General features: G+C 44.6%; 1 protein-coding gene across 1 annotated transcript in view; it reads right to left on the reverse strand.

Annotated features, from left to right (window-relative positions):
- The window catches only part of LOC129823069 (sodium channel protein type 4 subunit alpha-like), a 229,769-nt gene that overhangs the window by 117,210 nt on the left and 87,674 nt on the right, over positions 1 to 24,885 (reverse strand). Inside the window, exons 9-11 of the mRNA XM_055881786.1 lie at positions 820 to 961; positions 526 to 723; positions 28 to 213 (exon numbers count right to left, since the gene is read on the reverse strand). Of these exons, the coding sequence (XP_055737761.1) occupies positions 28 to 213; positions 526 to 723; positions 820 to 961 (526 nt within the window). The remainder of the gene's footprint in view (positions 1 to 27; positions 214 to 525; positions 724 to 819; positions 962 to 24,885) is intronic.

Here is a 24,885-nt window from a genome sequence, read left to right on the forward strand (position 1 = left end):
TTACGAATACATAATTATGATATTTACCCTGCCCCCATCAACTGTATCCACCTTTAATGTTTTCACATCTCCCTCCTCCACGTCTCCCTCATTCTCCGTCTCCTCCACCAGCCCCTCTAGACTTCTCCTCCTGCTCTGTAACTCCTTATTGTCAGGCAGAGCCAGGCCAGGGAACAGGTCCGGGAAAATCAATGAATCTGTGTCTTGAGCTTTCTGAGTAGCATTGGAAGGCAAAGCGTCAGTTCAATTATTTTTACCTAGATTTGCTATGAAAAACGTTTTCATGTATGACTGACTGGGTTTCGAACCTGAGTCTTTTAGGTCTAACAAGGCTATGTTAGCCTGCTGAACAGAATCCTATGGCCATTAGCTATAGTCCTTTTTCAGGATATTGTCTCATTCCAAATTAACAGAAGTCCCATACCAGTACCTGATAACCAATTTAAAGAAATCTGCAATTGTATGTCTACAGCCCAAATTCCCAAAGCATTAGCCATAAAATGATGACATGAAACTATGTCTTACCTGCGCTTCCTTCTTGAGGCACTCCATGGCCAGCTGGAACTCCCTCTCTTTCTGCCAGGCCTCCTGGATAGTGGCCTGGTTCTGTTCCTCGTAGGCCATAGCCACCACAGCCAGGATCAGGTTAACCAGGTAGAATGACCCCAGGAAGATGACCACCACGAAGAACACCATGTACGTCTTTCCTGCTGACCGCAGAGTCTGAGGACGGATGGATGGACACATGATCTTTCAGACTATGACCTGAATTGAGATCGTTTGAAATAAAGCTGACCATTTCCAGGTGTCCTTACTGACCTGGTGATAGAGGTTCTCCCAGTAGTCTTGTGTCATCAGCCGGAAGAGGGAGAGAAACGCCCAACCAAAGCTGTCAAAGCTGGTGTAACCATAGTTAGGGTTCCTTCCTGCCTTCCTACATTCAAACCCATCTGGGCAATGCCTGGGGAGAAAACAGAAACAAAACATCAAAATAACACCGTAAGGCTCTCGTCCAGAAACAACACCTAGCTCCTTAACACCTAGGCACTTATGTAAAGCTGAAGGAATTGGATATATTTAGGCAATATGGGGAAAAATTCCAGTTAGCCTATGAAGATAGAGGGCAAGATGGAGCTGCAACCATATTGCTCATACCTAGATGGTTCTTTCAAATCTACCTGTGCTTAGGGGTTAGGAGCCAGGGTTTCTGGGTGGGGCCTAAGATCCTAAAAAAAACACACACTAAAGGAAATGTAGAAAAAGATTGGATCTCGTACCAATATGCTGCCTCTTTAAGGCGCCCCCATACTAGGGTCGGTTTGCTCCTAGCAGAACTAGGCTAGTTGGCCTGTGCTTTGCACTTAAAGTGTTGTGAAATCTGTTGTGAAATGTACTGTAATGTCAACTGCCTGAACTGCTTTAATGTTGTTGGACCCCATGAAGAGTAGTTGCTGCCTTGGCAACATCTAATGGGCATCCATAATAAATGCAAGTACAAATACTCCCTTAAAAGACCTTCGCTTGAAATATCTGGGGGAAAAAGAAATATGACTGTTTGTCCCTTTTGAGACACCATAGCCAGTATACGCTTCCTCAAAATAGTCAGAATAATCTAAGATAAATCTGTAATGAATTCTGATGTTTATGCCGAGGATGTCTTAGTCTCACAATTTTAGATTTAACTAAGATGTTTGGTGCAGTATTTCTCAAGTAAAAAAAAATAACTAAACTAAACGCCATCATAAAAACCTACCGAACACCAAAACAACCAAAAACTTTACAACAACATTTCTGCGTAATATATACGCAAACGGTTTCAACTGGGAAGCATGCGACAGGCTTTAAGTGTGTACAGTTCATGCACATTCATTGGCTTGTCATTGCCTCACAGTGAGCTCATCCTATGCCTGTTATCTTAGAGAAGGGGGGCCATTAAGATAAATAACTGTGTCCACATGCTTTATCCAAGCGACAAGGTCCCATACGGGTCATGGCAGTCACTTATTACAGATAATATTAATTCAGCAAGGGGAAATTCCACACATATAGTACATCAGCTTATCGGAGTAGTATGGGATTGTTGTTCAAAATATGTAGATGATGTAATGGGACAGGTTTAGATGCTTTTCCATGACTAAACCCTCGTGTAGACAACACTTATCGGGCCTATGAGGGTGATGTCAGCCCAGAGCAATGCCACTGCATGCCACCCCACGTAAGAAATGCCCCCCCACCCCCTCGAACCCCCATGACAGAAAGGTGAGTGACTCCGACACCCGGCTTCCTCTGAGACACGAAGCGAGCTAGTGTGGCTAGAGGAGCTAGGGAGGCATGTGAAATGGGTGGGTGTCTTGAAGAGTGAGGCGGGGGAGTTGAAAGGACGTGGCGCCACCAACCTGCCATCACGCCAGTCACTCGTCCCCTCACACCACCTCAGCCCTTCACCCATCCCTGGAAAGCCTACCAGGCAACACGTGTCAACCAGGGATAGGGTTGATTCCAATTTAATATGAAATTCTAATTCAATTCTTGAATTCACTCATGAAGTGGAGAATTTATGTTGAATTCAATTTGAATTTCAACAGTTCAAGTTATGCAATTGGAACTGAATTGGAAATAGACTGTTTGGACTTTTTGAATTGGAATTGAATTGGATTTGTAAAAACATAAAATCTTTGGAATTTAATTATATTGGAATTAAATATTTTTACATTTCCCAGTTGATGGACTTAATTCACATACTGTAGTATAAAAAATGTACTTCAGGATATGTTTTAAATAATTTATACTTGTACATCTACAATTCCAGTATAGCTAGGCTGTCTGAACAGTTACATGATCAGCCTCAAAGCATGAGGGAATTGTAATTTGTGGACATGTTGGGGTTAATATTGAATCGGGAATTAATTATTAGAATTTACCTCAAATTGGAATTGAGAGAAATTGAACCATCTCAGAATTCAAATACTGCCCTGGAATTTAAATTGAATTAAATGGAATTTACAGGGAGAGAGAATTGAATTATAATTGATTTAGTGTAATTAACACAAACCCGGCAGGCAACACCCATCTCTCAGCGGCTTTGGCCGCAGCTGTGGCATGTGGAGGGAGAGTGTGAGGGTGTGGGGCGATGGGCTCTATCACCCACCAGACACGTCTCTGTGTCTCTGAGGACGTGTTAATGGACAGGCCCCACTTCAGCCTCTGGGAGGCCCTTAATGGGAGGCCCTAAACCCTGCTCTGCCTGGCCCTCGCCTCATATCACACACACACACATAAACACACACACACACATATACCCCGACACAATTCCCATACAGTGGCTCGACATAAACACGTCTGAACTGGAGATAAAACAGAATTTAATCTATCATCGTTTTTAAGATGTATTTACTAGTTTTTCAATTTCAGATTCTACACGTAAGTACACCCTTTTCGTGTTTACTGTAATTGTTATCATGGCTGCATGTACGCAAGTCCATAGTTAGCCACAAAAATACGCTAGCTGAATAACGTTTTGTTATTTTTCTAGGGGCATAAATCCTTATGGCCTTTCAGTAAAACCAGGAAAGAGTGACGGGGATTACACCGAGGCAGATGAGCACTCGCACTATCTTTACAGGGACGGATATACTCCTCCCTGCCGTTGGTAATGCCACGCATCCATGCAGATGGAACGTTCTGAACTCTGTCATTTGGTGATGGCCCCTGTCCTAGATCTGTCAATCTGAGACCCAGATTATAATCTCACCTGTGTTTGCAATCTCTAACAGTGGGACACCCAGAGGCATCAATACAATGGATCTAATTTGAGCCAGAAATGTTGGACAACAACATGAAGATGAACAGGCCAGACCTGTTAAAACATAGCAATGACTCACACTGTAACTAAAAGGACCAAGGTTTGGTTAAATAAATGTTTTCTCCCTTCATCTCTAATTAGACGGCACAGAAAGTGCAACAGCTACAGAATCAGATCACTTTTATAGGATACAGGTCCGACCCTGCAATCAAACCCTGCCCGCCGTTCCTGTTGTTATGTGTAACGTGTTGTGTTCTTGTCAGCAAGAGATATAGGGAGGAGTGACTGAGCAGGGAGGAGTCACTGAGCAGGGAGGAGTCACTGAGTAGGGAGGAGTCACTGAGCACGGAGGAGTCACTGAGCAGGGAGGAGTCACTGAGCAGGGAGGAGTCACTGAGTAGGGAGGAGTCACTGAGCACGGAGGAGTCACTGAGCAGGGAGGAGTCACTGAGCAGGGAGGAGTCACTGAGCAGGGAGGAGTCACTGAGTAGGGAGGAGTCACTGAGCAGGGAGGAGTCACTGAGTAGGGAGAAGTCACTGAGCAGGGAGAAGTCACTGAGCAGGGAGGAGTCACTCAGCAGGGAGGAGTCACTGAGCAGGGAGGAGTCACTGAGCAGGGAGGAGTCACTCAGCAGGGAGGAGTCACTGAGCAGGGAGGAGTCACTGAGCAGGGAGGAGTAACTGAGCAGGGAGGAGTAACTGAGAAGGGAGGAGTCACTGAGCAGGGAGGAGTCACTGAGCAGGGAGGAGTCACTGAGAAGGGAGGAGTCACTGGGCAGGGAGGACTCACTGAGCAGGGAGGAGTCACTGAGCAGGGAGGAGTAACTGAGAAGGGAGGAGTCACTGGGCAGGGAGGAGTCACTGAGCAGGGAGGAGTCACTGAGCAGGGAGGAGTCACTGAGCAGGGAGGAGTCACTGAGAAGGGAGGAGTCACTGAGCAGGGAGGAATCACTGAGAAGGGAGGAGTCACTGAGCAGGGAGGAGTCACTGAGCAGGGAGGAGTCACTGAGCAGGGAGAAGTCACTGAACAGGGAGGAGTCACTGAGCAGGGAGGAGTCACTGAGCAGGGAGGAGTCACTGAGCAGGGAGGAGTCACTGAGCAGGGAGAAGTCACTGAGCAGGGAGGAGTCACTGAGCAGGGAGGAGTCACTCATCAGGGAGAAGTCACTGAGCAGGGAGGAGTCACTGAGCAGGGAGGAGTCACTGAGCAGGGAGGAGTCACTGAGCAGGGAGGAGTCACTGAGTAGGGAGAAGTCACTAAGTAGGGAGAAGTCACTCAGCAGGGAGGAGTCACTCATCAGGGAGAAGTCACTGAACAGGGAGGAGTCAATGAGCAGGGAGGAGTCACTGACCAGAGAGGAGTCACTGAGCAGGGAGGAGTCACTGAGCAGGGAGGAGTCACTGAGCAAGGAGGAGACACTGAGCAGGGAGGAGTCACTGAGAAGGGAGGAGTCACTGAGCAGGGAGGAATCACTGAGCAGGGAAGAGTCTCTCAGCAGGGAGAAGTCACTGACCAGAGAGGAGTCTCTCAGCAAACTGTTATGTGTAACGTGTTGTATTATTGTCAGCGAGAGATAGGGAGGAGTCACTGAGCAAGGAGGAGTCACTGAGCAGGGAGGAGTCACGGAGAAGGGAGGAGTCACTGAGAAGGGAGGAGTCACTGAGCAGGGAGGAGTCACTGAGCAGGGAGGAGACACTGATAAGGGAGGAGTCACTGAGCAGGGAGGAGACACTGAGCAGGGAGGAGACACTGAGCAGGGAGGAGTCACTGAGAAGGGAGGAGTCACTGAGCAGGGAGGAATCACTGAGAAGGGAGGAGTCACTGAGCAGGGAGGAATCACTGAGCAGGGAGGAGACACTGAGCAGGGAGGAGTCACTGGGCAGGGAGGAGTCACTCAAATGGGGGGAGTCACTGAGCAGGGAAGAGTCACTGAGTAGGGAGGAGTCTCTGGGCAGGGAGGAGTCACTGGGCAGGGAGGAGTCGCTGGGCAGGAAGGAGTCGCTGGGCAGGAAGGAGTCACTGAGCAGGGAGGAGTCACTGAGCAGGGAGGAGTCGCTGGGCAGGGAGGAGTCACTCAGCACTCCGGCAGCTGGGGATGTGATTGGCTGCTATCCTATCTCTGGCCAGGGAACTGGGCATACTGATATGGGGTTATTTTGGGCACCAGCAGTGAGGGGGGGGGGGGGGGGGGGTATTGACTATATCCCTGGGAAGATAGTAACTACCTAACGGTTCATCACAATACGCTGTTGAAAAGGGATGAGGGATGTTCACTATGGTCTATACCAGTGGTTCTCAAACTTTCCAGAGTCGTACCGCTTCAAACATTCAACTTCCAGCTGCGTACCCCCTTCAGCACCAGCTGTCAGTGTTTTTTGCCATCATTGTAAGCCAAATTGTGAATAACTCACCACAGGTTAATGAGAAGGGTGTGCTTGAAAGGATGCACATAACTCTGCAATGTTGGGTTGTATTGGAGAGAGTCTCAGTCTTAAATCATTTTCCATACACAGTCTGTGCCTGTATTTCGTTTTCATGCTAGCGAAGGCCGAGAATCCACTCTCACATAGGTACGTGGTTGCAAAGGGCATCAGTGTCGCGGGCAAGTGTCAAGGCCAAGGGCAAGAAACTCTGAGCGCAGCCAAATCCAGAAATTTGGCAGTGGCTTCTATTTAAATAAAATTTTCACATAACTGCTTGTTGCAATTTCGATGAGGCTCTCTTGTTCAGATATAGGTAAGTGAACTGGAGGCAGGGCATGAAATGTCACGTCTGACCATTAGAGAGTCCTTATTTTCTATGGTAGAGTAGGTCAGGGCGTGACTGGGGGGTTAGTCTAGTTCATTATTTCTATGTGGGGTTCTAGGTTTGATTTTCTATGTTGGTAATTGTGTATGATTCCCAATTAGAGACAGCTGGTAATCGTTGTCTCTAATTGGGGATCATATTTAGGTAGCTTTTTTCCACCTGTGTTTTATGTAATATTGTTTTGAGTTAGTGCACGTAGCACCTCTGTAGTCACGGTTCGTTGTTAGTTTATTGTTTATTTGTTTTTGTCTTTGCTAAGTTTCCCTTTATCATTAAATGATGTGTAACTCAACATCCGCTGTGCCTTGGTCTGATATTTATTCTAGTGATCGTGACATGAAAAGGATAACGGATCCAGTTGTTTCGGGAAACTACCTGCATAATTGCACACCCAGCTCACTCAGGTGCTTTGCTATATCACATTTGACATTGTCTGTAAGTTTGAGTTAATTTGCACAAAAAAAAATCATACAATGATGGAAATATCTGTGTGTTGTTCTTGATAATGCAGACAGAAAAGAGCTCCAACTTCTTAATCATAGCCTCTATTTTGTCCCGCACATTGAATATAGTTGCGGAGAGTCCCTGTAATCCTAGATTCAGATCATTCAGGCGAGAAAAAACATCACCCAGATAGGCCAGTCATGTGAGAAACTTGTCATGATACAAGCGGTCAGACAAGTGAAAATGATGGTCAGTAAAGAAAACTTTAAGCTCGTCTCTCAATTTTTTTTAAAACGTGTCAATACTTTGCCCCTTGGTAACCAGCGCAATTCTGTATGTTGTAAAAGCGTTACATGGTTGCTGCCCATATCATTGCATAATGCAGAAAATACACAAGAGTTCAGGGACCTTGCTTAACCATTTTCTCTGTAGTGTCCAAAACGTATTTCAAGCTGGCAGGCATTCCCTTGGCAGCAGGAGCCTCTCAGTGGATGCTGCAGTGTATCCAAGTGGCGTCGGGAGCAACTGCTTGCACACGCGTTACCACTCCACTATGTCTCCCTGTCATGGCTTTTGCACCATCAGTACAGATACCAACACCTCTTGACCACCAAGTCCATTTGATGTCAGAAAGCTTTCCAGTACTTTAAAAATATCCTCTCATGTTATACTGGTTTGCAGAAGAGGATGTCTTCCTTAATTGACCCCCCCCATAAACGTGACGGACAAATACCAGGAGCTGTGCCAGGCCCGCCACGTCTGTTGACTCATCCAGCTGTAATGCATAGAATTCACTAGCTTGTATGCGAAGCAGTAACTGTTTCAAAACATCTCCTGCCATGTCACTGATGCGTTGTGAAACAGTGTTGTTTAAAGAAGATATTGTCTGTATAGTTTTTTGGGCCTTTTCCCCCAGAATTGTCAAAGCCATATCCACAGCAGCAGGAATAATTAAGTCCTCCACCATAGTATGGGGTTTGCCTGTCCTAGCCACTCGGTAGCTCACCATATAAGACACTTCTAGCCCCGTCTTATTAAATGGTATCTGCTGCTTTTATACATGTCTTACTACTCGAAAGTCGTCTTTATTCTCGCTCCAAAAACTCTGGTGGCTTATTTTTCAAATTGTCATGTTTCCAGTGGTTTCGTTTCTAAATGTCTGCGACAGAGTGAAGGTTTCCCACTAGAGAGTAACGGTTAATGTGATTGGATGTTTATTTTACTAGCCTACCTGTATATGACATTGTGTTTTTATTTTTGCTGAACAGTAGATGGTTTAAATTTATTTTTGGCAGTGAAACGAGGCTACTCAGGTGAGAAAAAAAACTCACCCAAATGTATAGCCCTGTTGGAAAATATAAATGTACTGTTTGAAAATGTGAAGAAAATGAGAATCACATTTTTATTTGACATACCCCTGACGGCATTGCGCGTACCCCAGTTTGGGAATACCTGATCTATACTATAGACCCTCACTCTTAGAAAAAAGGGTTCTTCGGTAGTCCCCATAGGAGAACCCTTTTTGGTTCCAGGTAGAACCCTTTTTGGTTCCAGGTAGAACTCATTTTGGTTCCAGGTAGAACTCATTTTGGTTCCAGGTAGAACCCTTTTTGGTTCCAGGTAGAACCCCTTTGTGGTTCCAAGTAGACCTTTTGTGTTTCATGTAGAACCCTCTGTGGAAATGGTTGTACCTGGAACCAAGAAAGGTTCTTCAACGGGTTCTCCTATGGGGATAGCCAAAGCATCCTTTTAGGTTCTTGATGGCACCTTCTTTTTTTGAACAATGTAATACCAGGGAAACTGATTGTCATGGAAGGAACAGTACACCACTGACAACAGTACACAGTGTTGTAAAGTACTTAAGTAGTCTTTTAACCTCTCTGGGATATAGGGGGTGCTGTTTCGACTTAGGGAAAATTGGTCTCCAAATTAAACTGCCTAGTACTCAATTCTTGCTCGTACAATATGCATATTATTGTTATTATTGGATAGAAAACACTCTCTAGTTTCTATAGCCGTTTGAATTATGTCTCTGAGTGGAACAGAACTCATTCTACAGCACTTTTCCTGATATGGATTGAGATTTCAGAAATCTTGGCCTCTGGTCCCAGGTCAGTTTTAATGTCCCTGTAAATGCTATGAGGATACAAACACTGCCCACGCCTTCCTCTAGATGTCAGTAAGTGGTGACAATTTGAATGGAGTCGATTGCGCAATCAGGGCCTGTATAAAAGGCCAAAGACCAGATGTACCGTTCTTTTGCTCCCTGCGCCTGACGCACGATGGACGTCGGACCTGCTCTCTTTCCAAGCTGTTGTTTAGCCAGTAATATATCACCGGTCATGTTTTTACTCGTTATTGGTGTTAAAAACATCATAAGGTAGTTAATTTAAACCGTTTTATAGCAATTTATATCCGTTTAGTGCGATTTTGAGGCATTGCTTTGTGATGCACTTTCAAGCGCCGGGCACGTTTCGGGGTCCCGGTCGAACGTTAGTGGGCATTTCGACGGACAAGAGGACATCTTTCGACCAAAAGAAGATTAGACCCAAGAAAGGATACATTGCCCAAGATTCTGATGGAAGATCACCTCATAGTAAGAAATATTTAAGATGATAAATCGTTGTTCTGTCGAAAAATGTTAAACGCATATTCCGCCATTTTTGTTTGTATAGCTTCGCTTGGCGAACCCTGTATTGCACAGTAAGGATAATTTTAGAAATGTAATTCAGTGATTGCATTAAGAACTAATTTGTCTTTCGATAGCTGTCCAACTTATATTTTTTTTGTCAAGTTTATGAATAGTTATTCATGAGACAAGATCACTGTCAAATATGGCGCCTGACATTTTCAGGCTAGTTTTGCTAGAATTGTTATTGTATAACCACGTTTTTTTGTGGCTAAATATGCACATTTTCGAACAAACTCTATGTGTATGTTGTAATATGATGTTACAGGAGTGTCATCGGAAGAATTCTGAGAAGGTTAGTGAAAAAAATAATATATTTTGCCGATGATTACGTTATCGCTCTCTTTGGCTTGAATCAATGCTCGGGTAACGTTTGCACATGTGGTATGCTAATATAACGATTTATTGTGTTTTCGCTGTAAAACACTTAGAAAATCTGAAATATTGTCTGAATTCACAAGATCTGTGTCTTTCCATTGCTATGAGCTGTGTATTTTTAAGAAATGTTTTATGATTAGTAATTAGGTAATACACGTTGCTCTCTGTATTTATTCTAGTCGAGTTGTGATGGTGGGTGCAATTGTAAACTATGATTTCTACCTGAAATATGGAAATTTTTCTAACAAAACCTATCCTATACAATAAATATGTTATCAGACTGTCATCTGATGAGTTTTTTTCTTGGTTAGTGGCTATCAATATCTTTATTTGGCCGAATTGGTGATAGCTACTGGTGGTGAGAAAAAATGGTGGACAAAGAATAATGGTGTCTTTTGCTAACGTGGTTAGCTAATAGATTTACATATTTTGTCTTCCCTGAAAAACATTTAAAAAATCTGAAATGGTGGCTTTATTCACAAGATCTGTATCTTTCATTTGGTGTCTTTGACTTGTGATTTTATGATATTTAGATTTTCCTTTTCATTGTGACGCGATGCTAATCAGTGAGGGGGGGGTTGGGGGTGCTTGTCAGTTGGGACGCTAACAGCACACCTCGGACAACAGTACACCCCTGACAACAGTACACCACTGACAACAGTACACCTCGGACAACAGTACACCCCTGACAACAGTACACCACTGACAACAGTACACCCCTGACAACAGTACACCCCTGACAACAGTACACCCCTGACAACAGTACACCTCGGACAACAGTACACCTCTGACAACAGTACACCCCTGACAACAGTACACCTCGGACAACAGTACACCCCTGACAACAGTACACCCCTGACACCAGTACACCCCTGACAACAGTACACCTCTGACAGCAGTACACCCCTGACAACAGTACACCCCTGACAACAGTACACCTCTGACAACAGTACACCTCTGACAACAGTACACCTCAGACAACAGTACACCACTGATAACAGTACACCCCTGACAACAGTACACCCCTGACAACAGTACACCCCGGACAACAGTACACCTCGGACAACAGTACACCCCGGACAACAGTACACCCCTGACAACAGTACCCCACTGACAACAGTACCCCACTGACAACAGTACCCCACTGACAACAGTACACCTCGGACAACAGTACACCCCTGACAACAGTACACCTCTGACAACAGTACACCGCTGACAACAGTACACCTCTGACAACAGTACACCTCTGACAACAGTACACCCCTGACAACAGTACACCCCTGACAACAGTACACCCCTGACAACAGTACACCTCGGACAACAGTACACCCCTGACAACAGTACACCTCTGACAACAGTACACCACTGATAACAGTACAACAGTACACCACTGACAACAGTACACCCCTGACAACAGTACACCCCTGACAACAGTACACCCCTGACAACAGTACACCCCTGACAACAGTACACCTCGGACAACAGTACACCTCTGACAACAGTACACCCCTGACAACAGTACACCTCGGACAACAGTACACCCCTGACAACAGTACACCCCTGACAACAGTACACCTCCGACAGCAGTACACCTCCGACAGCAGTACACCTCGGACAACAGTACATGACTGACAACAGTACACCCCTGACAACAGTACACCTCTGACAACAGTACACCTCGGACAACAGTACACCTCGGACAACAGTACACCTCGGACAACAGTACACCCCTGACAACAGTACACCTCTGACAACAGGACAACAGTACACCCCTGACAACAGTACACCCCTGACAACAGTACACCCCTGACAACAGTACACCTCGGACAACAGTACACCCCTGACAACAGTACACCCCTGACAACAGTACACCACTCACAACAGTACACCCCTGACAACAGTACACCTCTGACAACCATACAGACCACAATACGGATGGAGACCAAACAGATTGGCAGCAGCAAAACAGTATTAGTGGTCTACATGCATTACGAACTAGTAGGCTATTAAAAGTATCAAATCAGCTGTGGAGGATTTATTGCAACATCAGATGGCCCATGTGGCAGACAGGTGTGTGTTCATCAGATCGGCCATTACATCACCCCCACCCCATCCCCAGTAGTTGGCCGATCATAGAAGAGAATAGAAGTGGGAGCAAGGGGAGTGAGAGAGCATCTGATGGTTCCCTAGGGTCGCGGGGTGGAGGGAACATTGGCTTGGCTGAGAGTTGAGTCACCCCTTTCAGATCCAACCCTTCCACCCTGTGAAACAACAGAGCCCGGTGGGGAAGCCTTTAAAGACTGGTGGGTGGAGGAGGCTGCCTTGACCTGCTGTTCTCACAGCTCAGATTTAGGCATTAGGCACCAAATGGAAGAAAACATCTGAATATCCAGAGGGACTACCAAGACTACCCCCCCCCCCCTAATGTGTGCCCTAATGAACATGAGCTAGGATTCTGACCAACCACAGGCTGGGAATAGCCAGGGCTGAGTCTTTCATTACAGCTTGTAATGGAAAACTCTTCAAAAAAGGTTGCAGTGGAAAATGAAAATGAGTGTTCATAAGTCCAGTTTATCCCTCCCTGGTTCAGTCTGCTTTCTCCGTTTGGTATCTAATGAACATGATCCTGATGAAGAACTCTGCAATAGGCCTCAGCTCTCACGAAACCACACTTCCTCCCGAGGTACTGATACAGACAGAGTGAACAAATCAGCAAAATCAGACAGAAATGAACTAAGATTCCTACAGGAGTAATAATGATGTTCATAATGTTACGGCAAAGAGGAAAATTAATCGTTTGGGTGTGTATTTTGTCATTACATAATACGTGTTTCAACAAAATTACAATGTTCACTGGAAATTAAACTGTACATATGTCTAGCTACTGTAGGCACCCATAACGTTAGGTCCTCTCATCTCACAAAGAAACAATCCCATCACTGCAACCTACTACTAGAGAGGTCTAGGACTGAGGTCTATGATAATGAATGTACTTAACATTTCTATAGCAACAGTATCCAGGAGGTTGTTGCCCATGGAGATTGTTTTGTGACACCTCTCCGGAGGATGTGGATCGGACTCTCAGGGATTGGAGGAACTCAATGGAGGCAGGTAATATGATTTGTTTGTCATGATTTATGTTTGATTTTATGACTTTTCTTATTTCCAGTGTAGCTCGTGGAGATTAGGACGGATTGGCTGATTAGGTAAGAATGCCATACAAGATTTTCTTTCACAAAATTGGCATTTATTAGATATTTCATATGTTATTCATGCATTTACAAAATAGTTTAGTTTCCTTTAAAATTAATTCATAGATTGTTTATAAGTTGATAGACTGAGTTTATGCCAATTTAATTTCTATAAGTATATTGAGTCTGCTCATAACCAGAATCCATAATAACTTGAGAAAGGGAAACATCTGATCAATATTTATCTTAGGTAAATAAGCTATAAAGTAAAAGGTCTGGAGAAACACACAAACAATAATACAACTACGACTATGCTGTTTCCAATCAAATATTTTGAGGTGAACCTGTCTGGCTTTTGACCAAAACCTAGAACCGTCCATTTGGTCAAATTATAGGAGGTGGACATACTCATGTAATCTTACGAGCATCTAAAATACATCCTAATTACAGTTAAAAATAATAATTAAGTACCTTAATGAAATACATTTACACTCTGTAATTATCAGTGTAATACATGCTTGCTGATGGGTCTTTATGAACATTTACACTCTGTAATTATCAGTGTAATACATGCTTGCTGATGGGTCTTTATGAACATTTACACTCTGTAATTATCAGTGTAATACATGCTTGCTGATGGGTCTTTATGAACATTTACACTCTGTAATTATCAGTGTAATACATGCTTGCTGATGGGTCTTTATGAACATTTACACTCTGTAATTATCAGTGTAATGCATGCTTGCTGATGGGTCTTTATGAACATTTACACTCTGTAATTATCAGTGTAATACATGCTTGCTGATGGGTCTTTATGAACATTTACACTCTGTAATTATCAGTGTAATACATGCTTGCTGATGGGTCTTTGTGAACATTTACACTCTGTAATTATCAGTGTAATACATGCTTGCTGATGAGTCTTTGTGAACATTTACACTCTGTAATTATCAGTGTAATACATGCTTGCTGATGGGTCTTTATGAACATTTACACTCTGTAATTATCAGTGTAATACATGCTTGCTGATGGGTCTTTGTGAACATTTACACTCTGTAATTATCAGTGTAATACATGCTTGCTGATGTTTCTTTGTGAACATTTACAGTTCTAAGAAAATGTTCAGCTCATCAGAGGAGTCCTTCAGCTGGTATCCTAACTGGGCAAATTTGGCGTAGTTGTTAGCATACCCTTGGACTATCTTAAAGTATTCTGTGAAGTAGCCCCCTGAATGGCCACCCCTAACGACAAAGGCCTATAGCCTAAACCAAGGATAATGCCATTCTCCCAAAAAATTCTAACAGCAAAGCTAGCCAGCATAAATAACCAGAAAAATAAAGGCCCTTCAACATGCACTCGATATAAATGCAATTAACGAGCTGTTACATTCAATTTGATGACTCATTGGAGTAGAACTGGATAGAACTGGAGTTAGAGAAATACCAGGAGTTAAGAACACTTCAGCGGTTCTATAGAACATGACACATACAGAGAGCTTAGTGGGGGGTGAATCGTAAGTGAGAGGCAATAATCTTCACTTTGCAGTCAGGGTAGCCATTAACAACCCCATTAGAGTGAAGCCAGAAAGCTTCCAATGGATTAAATGTGACTTAAATGGAGGGAAAAAACCTTCCCCCTCCATCCACGGGCCCCTACACCCCTCATTTGGAATGCTCCGTAGAACTGCCCACGTCGATTGTATTTAAACTGAGTTAGATTAGCCAAAATGCATGTGCCAATCTAATGTAACTGTCTGTAACACACAGGGAACAAGACAGTGAACAACACATTCTCATTTACTCTCCAGTATAGCACAGTTCGGACAGAGCTTTTGCACTTTTTCTTGGATGGGACAGGAACTAGAATGGTTTTTGATAAGGGAAAAGAATCCGCTCTGATGCATTTTGTCTCTTGATATCTGAACTATTAGTCCTAGGGAATGCCTTGGCCGTTGTCATCAAGAGTCTCCTAAAACAGCATTTCACAGGATTCTTACGATTTTTTTTCTCAGAAGTTTGATAAATATGGGCCCAGATCCATGTGCATTTTGATTGACAGCCAAAAGTTCCAGTGAGTGACAGCCAGTGAGCAGTTGAATGTGGGACTAGCCTATGGTAGAATTGATTTCTTCAGACCTTTATTTACACTATGAGAGAGAGGCAGCCAGACCAGTAAACAAACAAATACCATTGTCTGTCATGTATTTAATATAAAGGGTGCTGTGTCAATACAAACTCCCAAAAGGCATTTGACAGTTCATCTCGGTTCATCTCCACAAAAAATACAATATATATTATACAGTGCACTCAGAAAGTATTCAGACCCCTTTACTTTTTCCAGTGGTTTTTTTAATTTATTTTTGGTATCTGTACTTTACCTTACTATTTATATTTTTGATTACTTCTACTTTCACTTCACTGCATTCCTTAAGAAAATCTAGTTTTTTTACTCCACACATTTTCCTTGACACCCAAAAGTACTTGTTACATTTTGAATACTTAGCAGGACAGGAAAATTCAAATTCACGCACTTATCAACTGAACATCCCTGGTCATCCCTACTGCCTCTGATCTGGAGGACTCACTAAACAGAGAACATCCCTGGTCATCCCTACTGCCTCAGATCTAGAGGACTCATTAAACATAGAACATCCCTGGTCATCCCTACTGCCTCTGATCTGGAGGACTCACTAAACAGAGAACATCCCTGGTCATCTCTACTGCCTCTGATTTGGCGGACTCACTAAACACACATGCTTCATTTGTAAATGATGTCTGAATGTTGGAGGGTGCCCGGGGCTTTCCGTAAATTCAAAAAAAAGAAAATGGTGCCATCTTGTTTGCTTAATATAAGGAATTTGAAAGGATTTATACTTTTAATTTTGACAGTTAAGTATATTTTAAACCAAATACATTTAGACTTTTACTGAAGTAGAATTTTACTGGGTGACTGACTTTTACTTGAGTCATTTTCTATTAAGGTATCTTTACATTTACAGTTGGGTACTTTTTCCACATTTTGTTATGTTACAGCCTTATTATAAAATTGATTACATTGTTTCCCCCCCTCATCAGTCTACACACAATAGCCCATAATGACAAAGCAAAAACTGGTTGTTATACATTTTTGCAAATTGATGAAAAAATGAAATATGACATTTACATAAGTATTCAGACCCTTTACTCAGTACTTTGTTGAAGCACCTTTGGCAGCGATTGCAGCCTTGAGTCTTCTTGGGTATGACGCTATAAGCTTGGCACACCGGTATTTGGGGAGTTTCTCCCATTCTTCTCTGCAGATCCTCTCAAGTTCTGTCAGGTTGGATGGGGGAGCGTGGCTGCACAGCTATTTCCAGGTCTCTCCAGAGATGTTCAATCGGGTTCAAGTCCGGGCTCTGGCTGGGCCACTCAAGGACATTCAGAGACTTGTCACAAAGCCACTCTTGCACTGTCTTGGCTGTGTGCTTAGGGTCATTGTCAGGTTGGAAGGTCACAGCCTGTAGCTAGCTAGCTCACAGCTCACAGCTAGCTTGCACCCTCCGTGGCACCCAGTGGCTAACGCCACTGCCACGAAGCTAGCACCATTTAGCAAACAGAATTCTACAATACCTCTTTCGCCATCTGGCTTGGATTCTCTGTCGACACGGCGCCCCGCCGCACCACGTCTGGTCTGCCGGTGAATACTCCATCCGCTGTGCCCTCAACCGGCCTCCGTCTGAGCAGACCCCCTCCGTCTAAGCAGACCACCACCGGGCTACTAACTTTAAACGCCGCGTGCTAGCGTAGTTGTGGCTTCCCTGTTCCATCTACTGCTGCCCCCTGGACACTATGATCACTTGGCTACATAGCTGATGCCTGCTGGACTGTCCATTAATCACGGTACTCCATTCTGTTTATTTGTGTTTTATCTGTCGGCTCCAGCCGCGAACTCAGGCTCTGTGTGTAGTTAATCCGACCCTCTCTGTCTAGTCATCGCCATTTTACCTGCTGTTGTTGTGTTAGCTGACTAGCTGCTGTTATCTCACCTGTTGTTTTAGCTAGCTCTCCCAATCAAGACTTGCGATTACTTTATGCCTTACTGTATGTCTCTCTCAAATATCAATATGCCTTGTATACTGTTGTTCAGGTTAGTTATCATTGTTTTAGTTTACAATGGAGCCCGTAGGTCCATTCCTAATACCTCTGATACCTCCTTTGTCCCACCTCCCACACATGTGGTGACCTCACCCATTATAACCAGCATGTCTAGAGATACAACCTTTCTTATCATCACCCGGTGCCTGGGCTTACCTCCGCTGTACCCGCACCCCACCATACCCCTGTCTGCACATTATGCCCTGAATCTATTCTACCACGCCCATAAATCTGCTCCTTTTATTCATTGTCCCCAATGCTCTAGGCGACCAGTTTTGATAGCCTTTAGCCGCACCCTCATCCTACTACTCCTCTGTTCCTCGGGTGATGTGGAGGTAAACCCAGGCCCTGCATGTCCCCAGGCACCCTCATTTGTTGACTTCTGTGATCGAAAAAGCCTTGGTTTCATGCATGTCAACATCAGAAGCCTCCTCCCTAAGTTTGTTTTACTCACTGCTTTGGCACACTCTGCCAACCCTGATGTCCTTGCCGTGTCTGAATCCTGGCTTAGGAAGGCCACCAAAAATTCTGAAATTTCCATACCCAACTATAACACTTTCCGTCAAGATAGAACTGCCAAGGGGGAGGAGTTGCAATCTACTGCAGAGATAGCCTGCAAAGTTCTGTCATACTTTCCAGGTCTATGCCCAAACAGTTTGAACTTCTAATTTTAAAAATTAATCTCTCCAGAAATAAGTCTCTCACTGTTGCCGCCTGCTACCGACCCCCCTCAGCTCCCAGCTGTGCCCTGAACACCATCTGTGAATTGATCGCCCCCCATCTAGCTTCAGAGTTTGTTCTGTTAGGTGACCTAAACTGGGATATGCTAAACACCCAAATCATCAAGGAACCCACCAGGTACAACCCTAAATCCGTAAACATGGGCACCCTAATAGACATTATCCTGACCAACTTGCCCTCCAAATACACCTCTGCTGTCTTCAATCAGGATCTCAGTGATCACTGCCTCATTGCCTGTATCCGCTACGGGTCCGCGGTCAAACGACCACCCCTCATCACTGTCAAACGCTCCCTAAAACACTTCTGCCAGCAGGCCTTTCTAATCGACCTGGCCCGGGTATCCTGGAAGGATATTGACCTCATCCCGTCAGTTGAGGATGCCTGGTCATTCTTTAAAAGTAACTTCCTCACCATCTTAGACAAGCATGCTCTGTTCAAAAAATGCAGAACTAAGAACAGATATAGCCCTTGGTTCACTCCAGACCTGACTGCCCTCGACCAGCACAAAAACATCCTGTGGCGAACTGCAATAGCATCGAATAGTCCCCGCGATATGCAACTGTTCAGGGAAGTCAGGAACCAATACACGCAGTCAGTCAGGAAAGCAAAGGCCAGCTTTTTCAAGCAGGAATTTGCATCCTGTAGCTCTAACTCCAAAAAGTTCTGGGACACTGTAAAGTCCATGGAGAACAAGAGCACCTCCTCCCAGCTGCCCACTGCACTGAGGCTAGGTAACAAGGTCACCACCGATAAATCCGTGAAAATCGAAAACTTCAACAAGCATCTCTCAACGGCTGGCCATGCCTTCCTCCTGGCTACTCCAACCTTGGCCAACAGCTCCGCCCCCCCCCCCCCCCGCTGCTACTCGCCCAAGCCTCCCCAGCTTCTCCTTTACCCAAATCCAAATAGCAGATGTTCTGAAAGAGCTGCAAAACCTGGACCCATACAAATCAGCTGGTCTTGATAATCTGGACCCTCTATTTCTGAAACTGTCACCCGCCATTGTCGCAGCCCCTATTACCAGCCTGTTCAACCTCTCCTTCGTATAATCTGAGATCCCCAAGGATTGGAAAGCTGCCGCGGTCATCCCCCACTTCAAAGGGGGAGACACCCTGGACCCAAACTGTTACAGACCTATATCCATCCTGCCCTGCCTATCTAAGGTCTTCGAAAGCCAAGTCAACAAAACAGATCACTGACCATCTCGAATCCCACCGTACCTTCTCCGCTATGCAATCCGGTTTCCGAGCCGGTCACGGGTGCACCTCAGCCACGCTCAAGGTACTAAACGATATCATAACCGCCATCAATAAAAGACAGTACTGTGCAGCCGTCTTCATCGACCTGGCCAAGGCTTTCGACTCTGTCAATCACCATATTCTTATCGGCAGACTCAGTAGCCTCGGCTTTTCTAATGATTGCCTTGCCTGGTTCACCAGCTACTTTGCAGACAGAGTTCAGTGTGTTAAATCGGAGGGCAAGTTGTCCGGTCCTCTGGCAGTCTCTATGGGGGTACCACAGGGTTCAATTCTCGGGCCGACTCTTTTCTCTGTATATATCAATGATGTTGCTCTTGCTGCGGGCGATTCCCTGATCCACCTCTACGCAGACGACACCATTCTGTATACTTCTGGCCCTTCCTTGGACACTGTGCTATCTAACCTCCAAACGAGCTTCAATGCCATACAACACTCCTTCCGTGGCCTCCAACTGCTCTTAAACGCTAGTAAAACCAAATGCATGCTTTTCAACCGTTCGCTGCCTGCACCTGCACGCCCGACTAGCATCACCACCCTGGATGGTTCCGACCTAGAATATGTGGACATCTATAAATACCTAGGTGTCTGGCTAGACTGGAAACTCTCCTTCCAGACTCATATCAAACATCTCCAATCCAAAATCAAATCTAGAGTCGGCTTTCTATTTCGCAACAAAGACGCCTTCACTCACGCCACCAAACTTACCCTAGTAAAACTGACTATCCTACCGATCCTCGACTTCGGCGATGTCATCTACAAAATAGCTTCCAATACTCTACTCAGCAAACTGGATGCAGTTTATCACAGTGCCATCCGTTTTGTTACTAAAGCACCTTATACCACCCACCACTGCGACCTGTATGCTCTAGTCGGCTGGCCCTCGCTACATGTTCGTCGTCTGACCCACTGGCTCCAGGTCATCTACAAGGCTATGCTAGGTAAAGCGCCGCCTTATCTCAGTTCACTGGTCACGATGGCAACACCCACCCGTAGCACGCGCTCCAGCAGGTGTATCTCACTGATCATCCCTAAAGCCAAAACCTAATTTGGCCGCCTTTCCTCCAGTTCTCTGCTGCCTGCGACTGGAACGAATTGCAAAAATCTCTGAAGTTTGAGACTTTTATCTCCCTCAACAACTTTAAGTATTCAGAACCTTTGCTTTAAAACTCGAAATTGAGCTCAGGTGCATCCTGTTTCCATTGATCCTCCTTCAGATGTTTCTACAACTTGATTGGAGTCCACCTGTGGTAAATTCAATTGATTGGACATGATTTGGAAAGGTACACACCTGTCTATATAAGATCCCACAGTTGACAGTGCATGTCAGAGAAAAAACCAAGACATGAGGTCGAAGGAATTGTCTGTAAAGCAACGAGACAGGATTGCGTCGAGGCACAGATCTGGGTGAAGGGTACCAAAAATGTCTGCAGAACTGTGTCCCCAAGAACACAGTGGCCTCCATCATTCTTAAATGGAAGAAGTTTGGAACCACCAAGACTCTTCCGAGAGCAGGCCTCCCGGCCAAACTGAGCATCGGGGGAGAAGGGCCTTGGTCAGAGAGGTGACTGAGAATTTGAAGGTCACTCTGACAGAGCTCCAGAGTTCCTCTGTGGAGATGGGAGAACCTCCCAGAAGGACAACCATCTCTCAAGCCTTTACAGTAGGGCGGGCAGACGGAAGCCACCCCTCAGTAAAAGGCACATGACAGCCAATTTGGAGTTTGCCAAAAGGCACCTAAAGACTCTCAGATTATGAGAAACAAGATTCTCTGGTCTGATGAAACCAATATTTAACTGAATGACAAACGTTACGTCTGGAGGAAACCTGGCATGGTGGTGGCAGCATCATACTGTGGGGATGTTTTTCAGTGGCAGGGACTCAAATCAAAATCAAATCAAATTTTAATTGTCACATACACATTAGCAGATGTTAATGCGAGTGTAGCGAAATCCCGTCAGGAAGACCAGGACCCAGTTGCACAGGGCGGGGTCGAGACCCAGAGTCTCGAGCTTGATGACGAGTTTGGAGGGTACTATGGTGTTAAATGCTGAGCTGTAGTTGATGAACAGCATTCTCACATAGGTATTCCTCTTGTCTAGATGGGTTAGGGCAGTGTGCAGTGGGGTTGCGATTGCGTCTTCTGTGGACCTTTTGGGTCGGTAAGCAAATTGGAGTGGGTCTAGGGTGTCAGGTAGGGTGGAGGTGATATGGTCCTTGACTAGTCTCTCAAAGCACTTCATGATGACGGAAGTGAGTGCTACGGGGCGGTAGTCGTTTAGCTCAGTTACCTTAGCTTTCGTGGAAACAGGAACAATGGTGGCCCTCTTGAAGCATGTGGGAACAGCAGACTGGGATAAGGATTGATTGAATATGTCCTTAAAAATGCACATTTGCGGCCTGCTGGAGGTCATTTTGCAGGCCTCAGGCAGTGCTCCACCTTGCGCAAAGGCGGAGGTAGCGGTCCTGCTGCTGGGTTGTTGCTCTCCTACGGCCTCCTCCACGTCTCCTGATGTACTGTCCTGTCTCCTGGTAGCTCCTCCATGCTCTGGACACTACGCTGACAGACACAGCAAACCCTCTTGCCATAGCTCGCATTGATGTGCCATCCTGGATGAGCTGCACTACCTGAGCCACTTGTGTGGGTTGTAGACTCCGTCTCATGCTACCACTAGAGTGAGAGCATCGCCAGCATTCAAAAGTGACCAAAACATCAGCCAGGAAGCATAGGAACTGAGAAGTGGTCTGTGGTCACTACCTGCAGAATCAGTCCTTTATTGGGGGTGTCTTGCTAATTGCCTATAATTTCCACCTTTTGTCTATTCCATTTGCACAACAGCATGTGAAATTTATTGTCAATCAGTGTTGCTTCCTAAGTGGACAGTTTGATTTCACAGAAGTATGATTGACTTGGAGTTACATTGTGTTGTTTAAGTGTTCCCTTTATTTTTTTGAGCAGTGTACAATGTGTGCAAAAGGCATGAGGAGGTAGGCAATAAATAGGCCGTAGGAGCGAATAATTACAATTTAGCAGATTAACACTGGAGTGATAAATCATCAGATGATCATGTGCAAGTAGAGATACTGGTGTGCAAAAGAGCAGAAAAGTAAATAAATAAAAACAGTATGGGGATGAGGTAGGTAAATTGGGTGGGCTATATACCGATGGACTATGTACAGCTGCAGCGATCGGTTAGCTGCTCAGATAGCAGATGTTTAAGTAAATAAGATATTTCAGTTTTTTCTTTTAAATAATTTGCAAAAATGTCTAAAAACCTGTTTTCGCTTGATCATTATGGGGTATTGTATGTAGATTGATGAGGACTTTTATTTATTTTATCCATTTTAGAATAAGGCTGTAACGTAACCAAATGTGGAAAAAGTCAAGGGGTCTGAATACTTTCCAAATGCACTGTATTTTCCAGTCAATATTTTGGGGGGGGGGGGGGGGGGGGTCAAGCCTCTGACCACTTAGATGGGTGTTTGGATTTTGGAGAAAAAAACACATAGAAATAAATAAAGGTGAGACATAATGTAAGGCCACAGGATTTAAATCCTTTATTGTGCCATTTAAATTGTTTTATCATTCGTGGATACACGCTGTATCGTGCGTTTTGATTGGCCGTTATCTCTCAGAGAGAGAGACAGATCTGTCCTTTGTCTTTTTGTAGCTGGAGGCAGATGTTACATTCACCGAGTCCCCAGCCCATCATAACTCACCCCAATGGACCGTTACACCGCTCTCCCGTTAGGCAGCCTCCTAATAACTCACACCCCCTATGTCTTTATATGTTCAATATATTCCCAGTCTTACAGGAATAAACAAAAAAAAGATGTGAATGTTGATGATATCACGTTGTCAATTACAGCTGCGTTTAAGATAATGTTTCAAACATTTGGGGAAAGTTGAAAGCATGAGCTAGGATCACGGGCATTGAGGGCATTGGAAGTGGTTTGCATCATGTGTCAGTGCATCCTTTGCTAATAAAAGATGGAGAATGCCTGTGTGATTGCTTGTGTGAGTTCCTGGAAAAGACATGGGCACAATGTTGTTGGTATTAATTTTCCATATTTCTCTTGTAAGTATAAAAGTAGGAGATGAAATTGAAAGTGGGGACTATTGTCTGTGAGCATGACCCGACCTGACTATTACCCTGATATGATGCAACAATGTCAGATCACTGGTTCAAAGAGCTCATAAAACCACTTAAATGATACTCTTCAAATCTGGCAAAACTGTGACTTTAGGCACCCACGAAATAATAACAATGACATCTAATATTTATTGAATAATTGAATCTATACAGAACAAATACACTGCTCAAAAAAATAAAGGGAACACTTAAACAACACAATGTAACTCCAAGTCAATCACACTTCTGTGAAATCAAACTGTCCACTTAGGAAGCAACACTGATAGACAATACATTTCACATGCTGTTGTGCAAATGGAATAGACAAAAGGTGGAAATTATAGGCAATTAGCAAGACACCCCCCAAAACAGGAGTGATTCTGCAGGTGGTGACCACAGACCACTTCTCAGTTCCTATGCTTCCTGGCTGATGTTTTGGTCACTTTTGAATGCTGCCGGTGCTCTCACTATAGTGGTAGCATGAGACGGAGTCTACAACCCACACAAGTGGCTCAGGTAGTGCAGTTCATCCATCAGAGGGTTTGGGACAACACAGATATCATGTGCGATGAACAGCCTCTTTGTCCCCACGTCTGTCTGTAGGTGAAAGTGACTTGGATGTTATTTCTTGACTAAGAAAGATGCCACATTTTCATGGACAAATGTTTTTCACTGTTGCGTACTCAGTGTAGTTATGTCCAGGCTCATTTCCTTCTTTACTGTGGACAAAGAAACTGCCGCTTGGTCTCCTAAAATGTACACTGTAAACTCTGAGGAATTTTAGAGGTCACTGCCAAGCAGCAACACGTATATTCTCCGAATCACCACTCCCATCTCAGTCCAAAATAGAGTACATCCCCTCGCCATTCCAAATCTCGGTCCAAAATACATCAGAGTTGGGTTCAATTTCATTTCACTTCAGTCAATGTCAGTCAATGTAATCATGAATTGTAGAAAAAATATATATATTTTTTTAAACTATGGGATTCAGTCCTTCTTGGACCTGTAAGACTACTGCCTGGAACACCAGTGCCATCCGCACGGCTCAAAAAGGCATTATCCCTCTGAGCTAAAGCCTAAACAAGGCATTAGCTCTGGGAGCTAACACAAGTGTTCCCGTCCAAGACAAGGTTACTTATTAAGCATAGTTTGGGGAAACCACCTCGGGCACATAGTAAACACAACCAAAATTAACATCACTGTCAAGGCCCACTCTCTTGTTAAAGCCTATTGGCTCTCACAGGCTGGGTGGTGGATGATAAGCCCATGGTCTCGTCTCTCTACAGCCTGAGGGCAGCTGAGTCACCAT

This window comes from Salvelinus fontinalis, chromosome 25 (assembly GCF_029448725.1).
Source record: "Salvelinus fontinalis isolate EN_2023a chromosome 25, ASM2944872v1, whole genome shotgun sequence".
In the NCBI taxonomy this organism is placed as follows: domain Eukaryota; kingdom Metazoa; phylum Chordata; class Actinopteri; order Salmoniformes; family Salmonidae; genus Salvelinus; species Salvelinus fontinalis.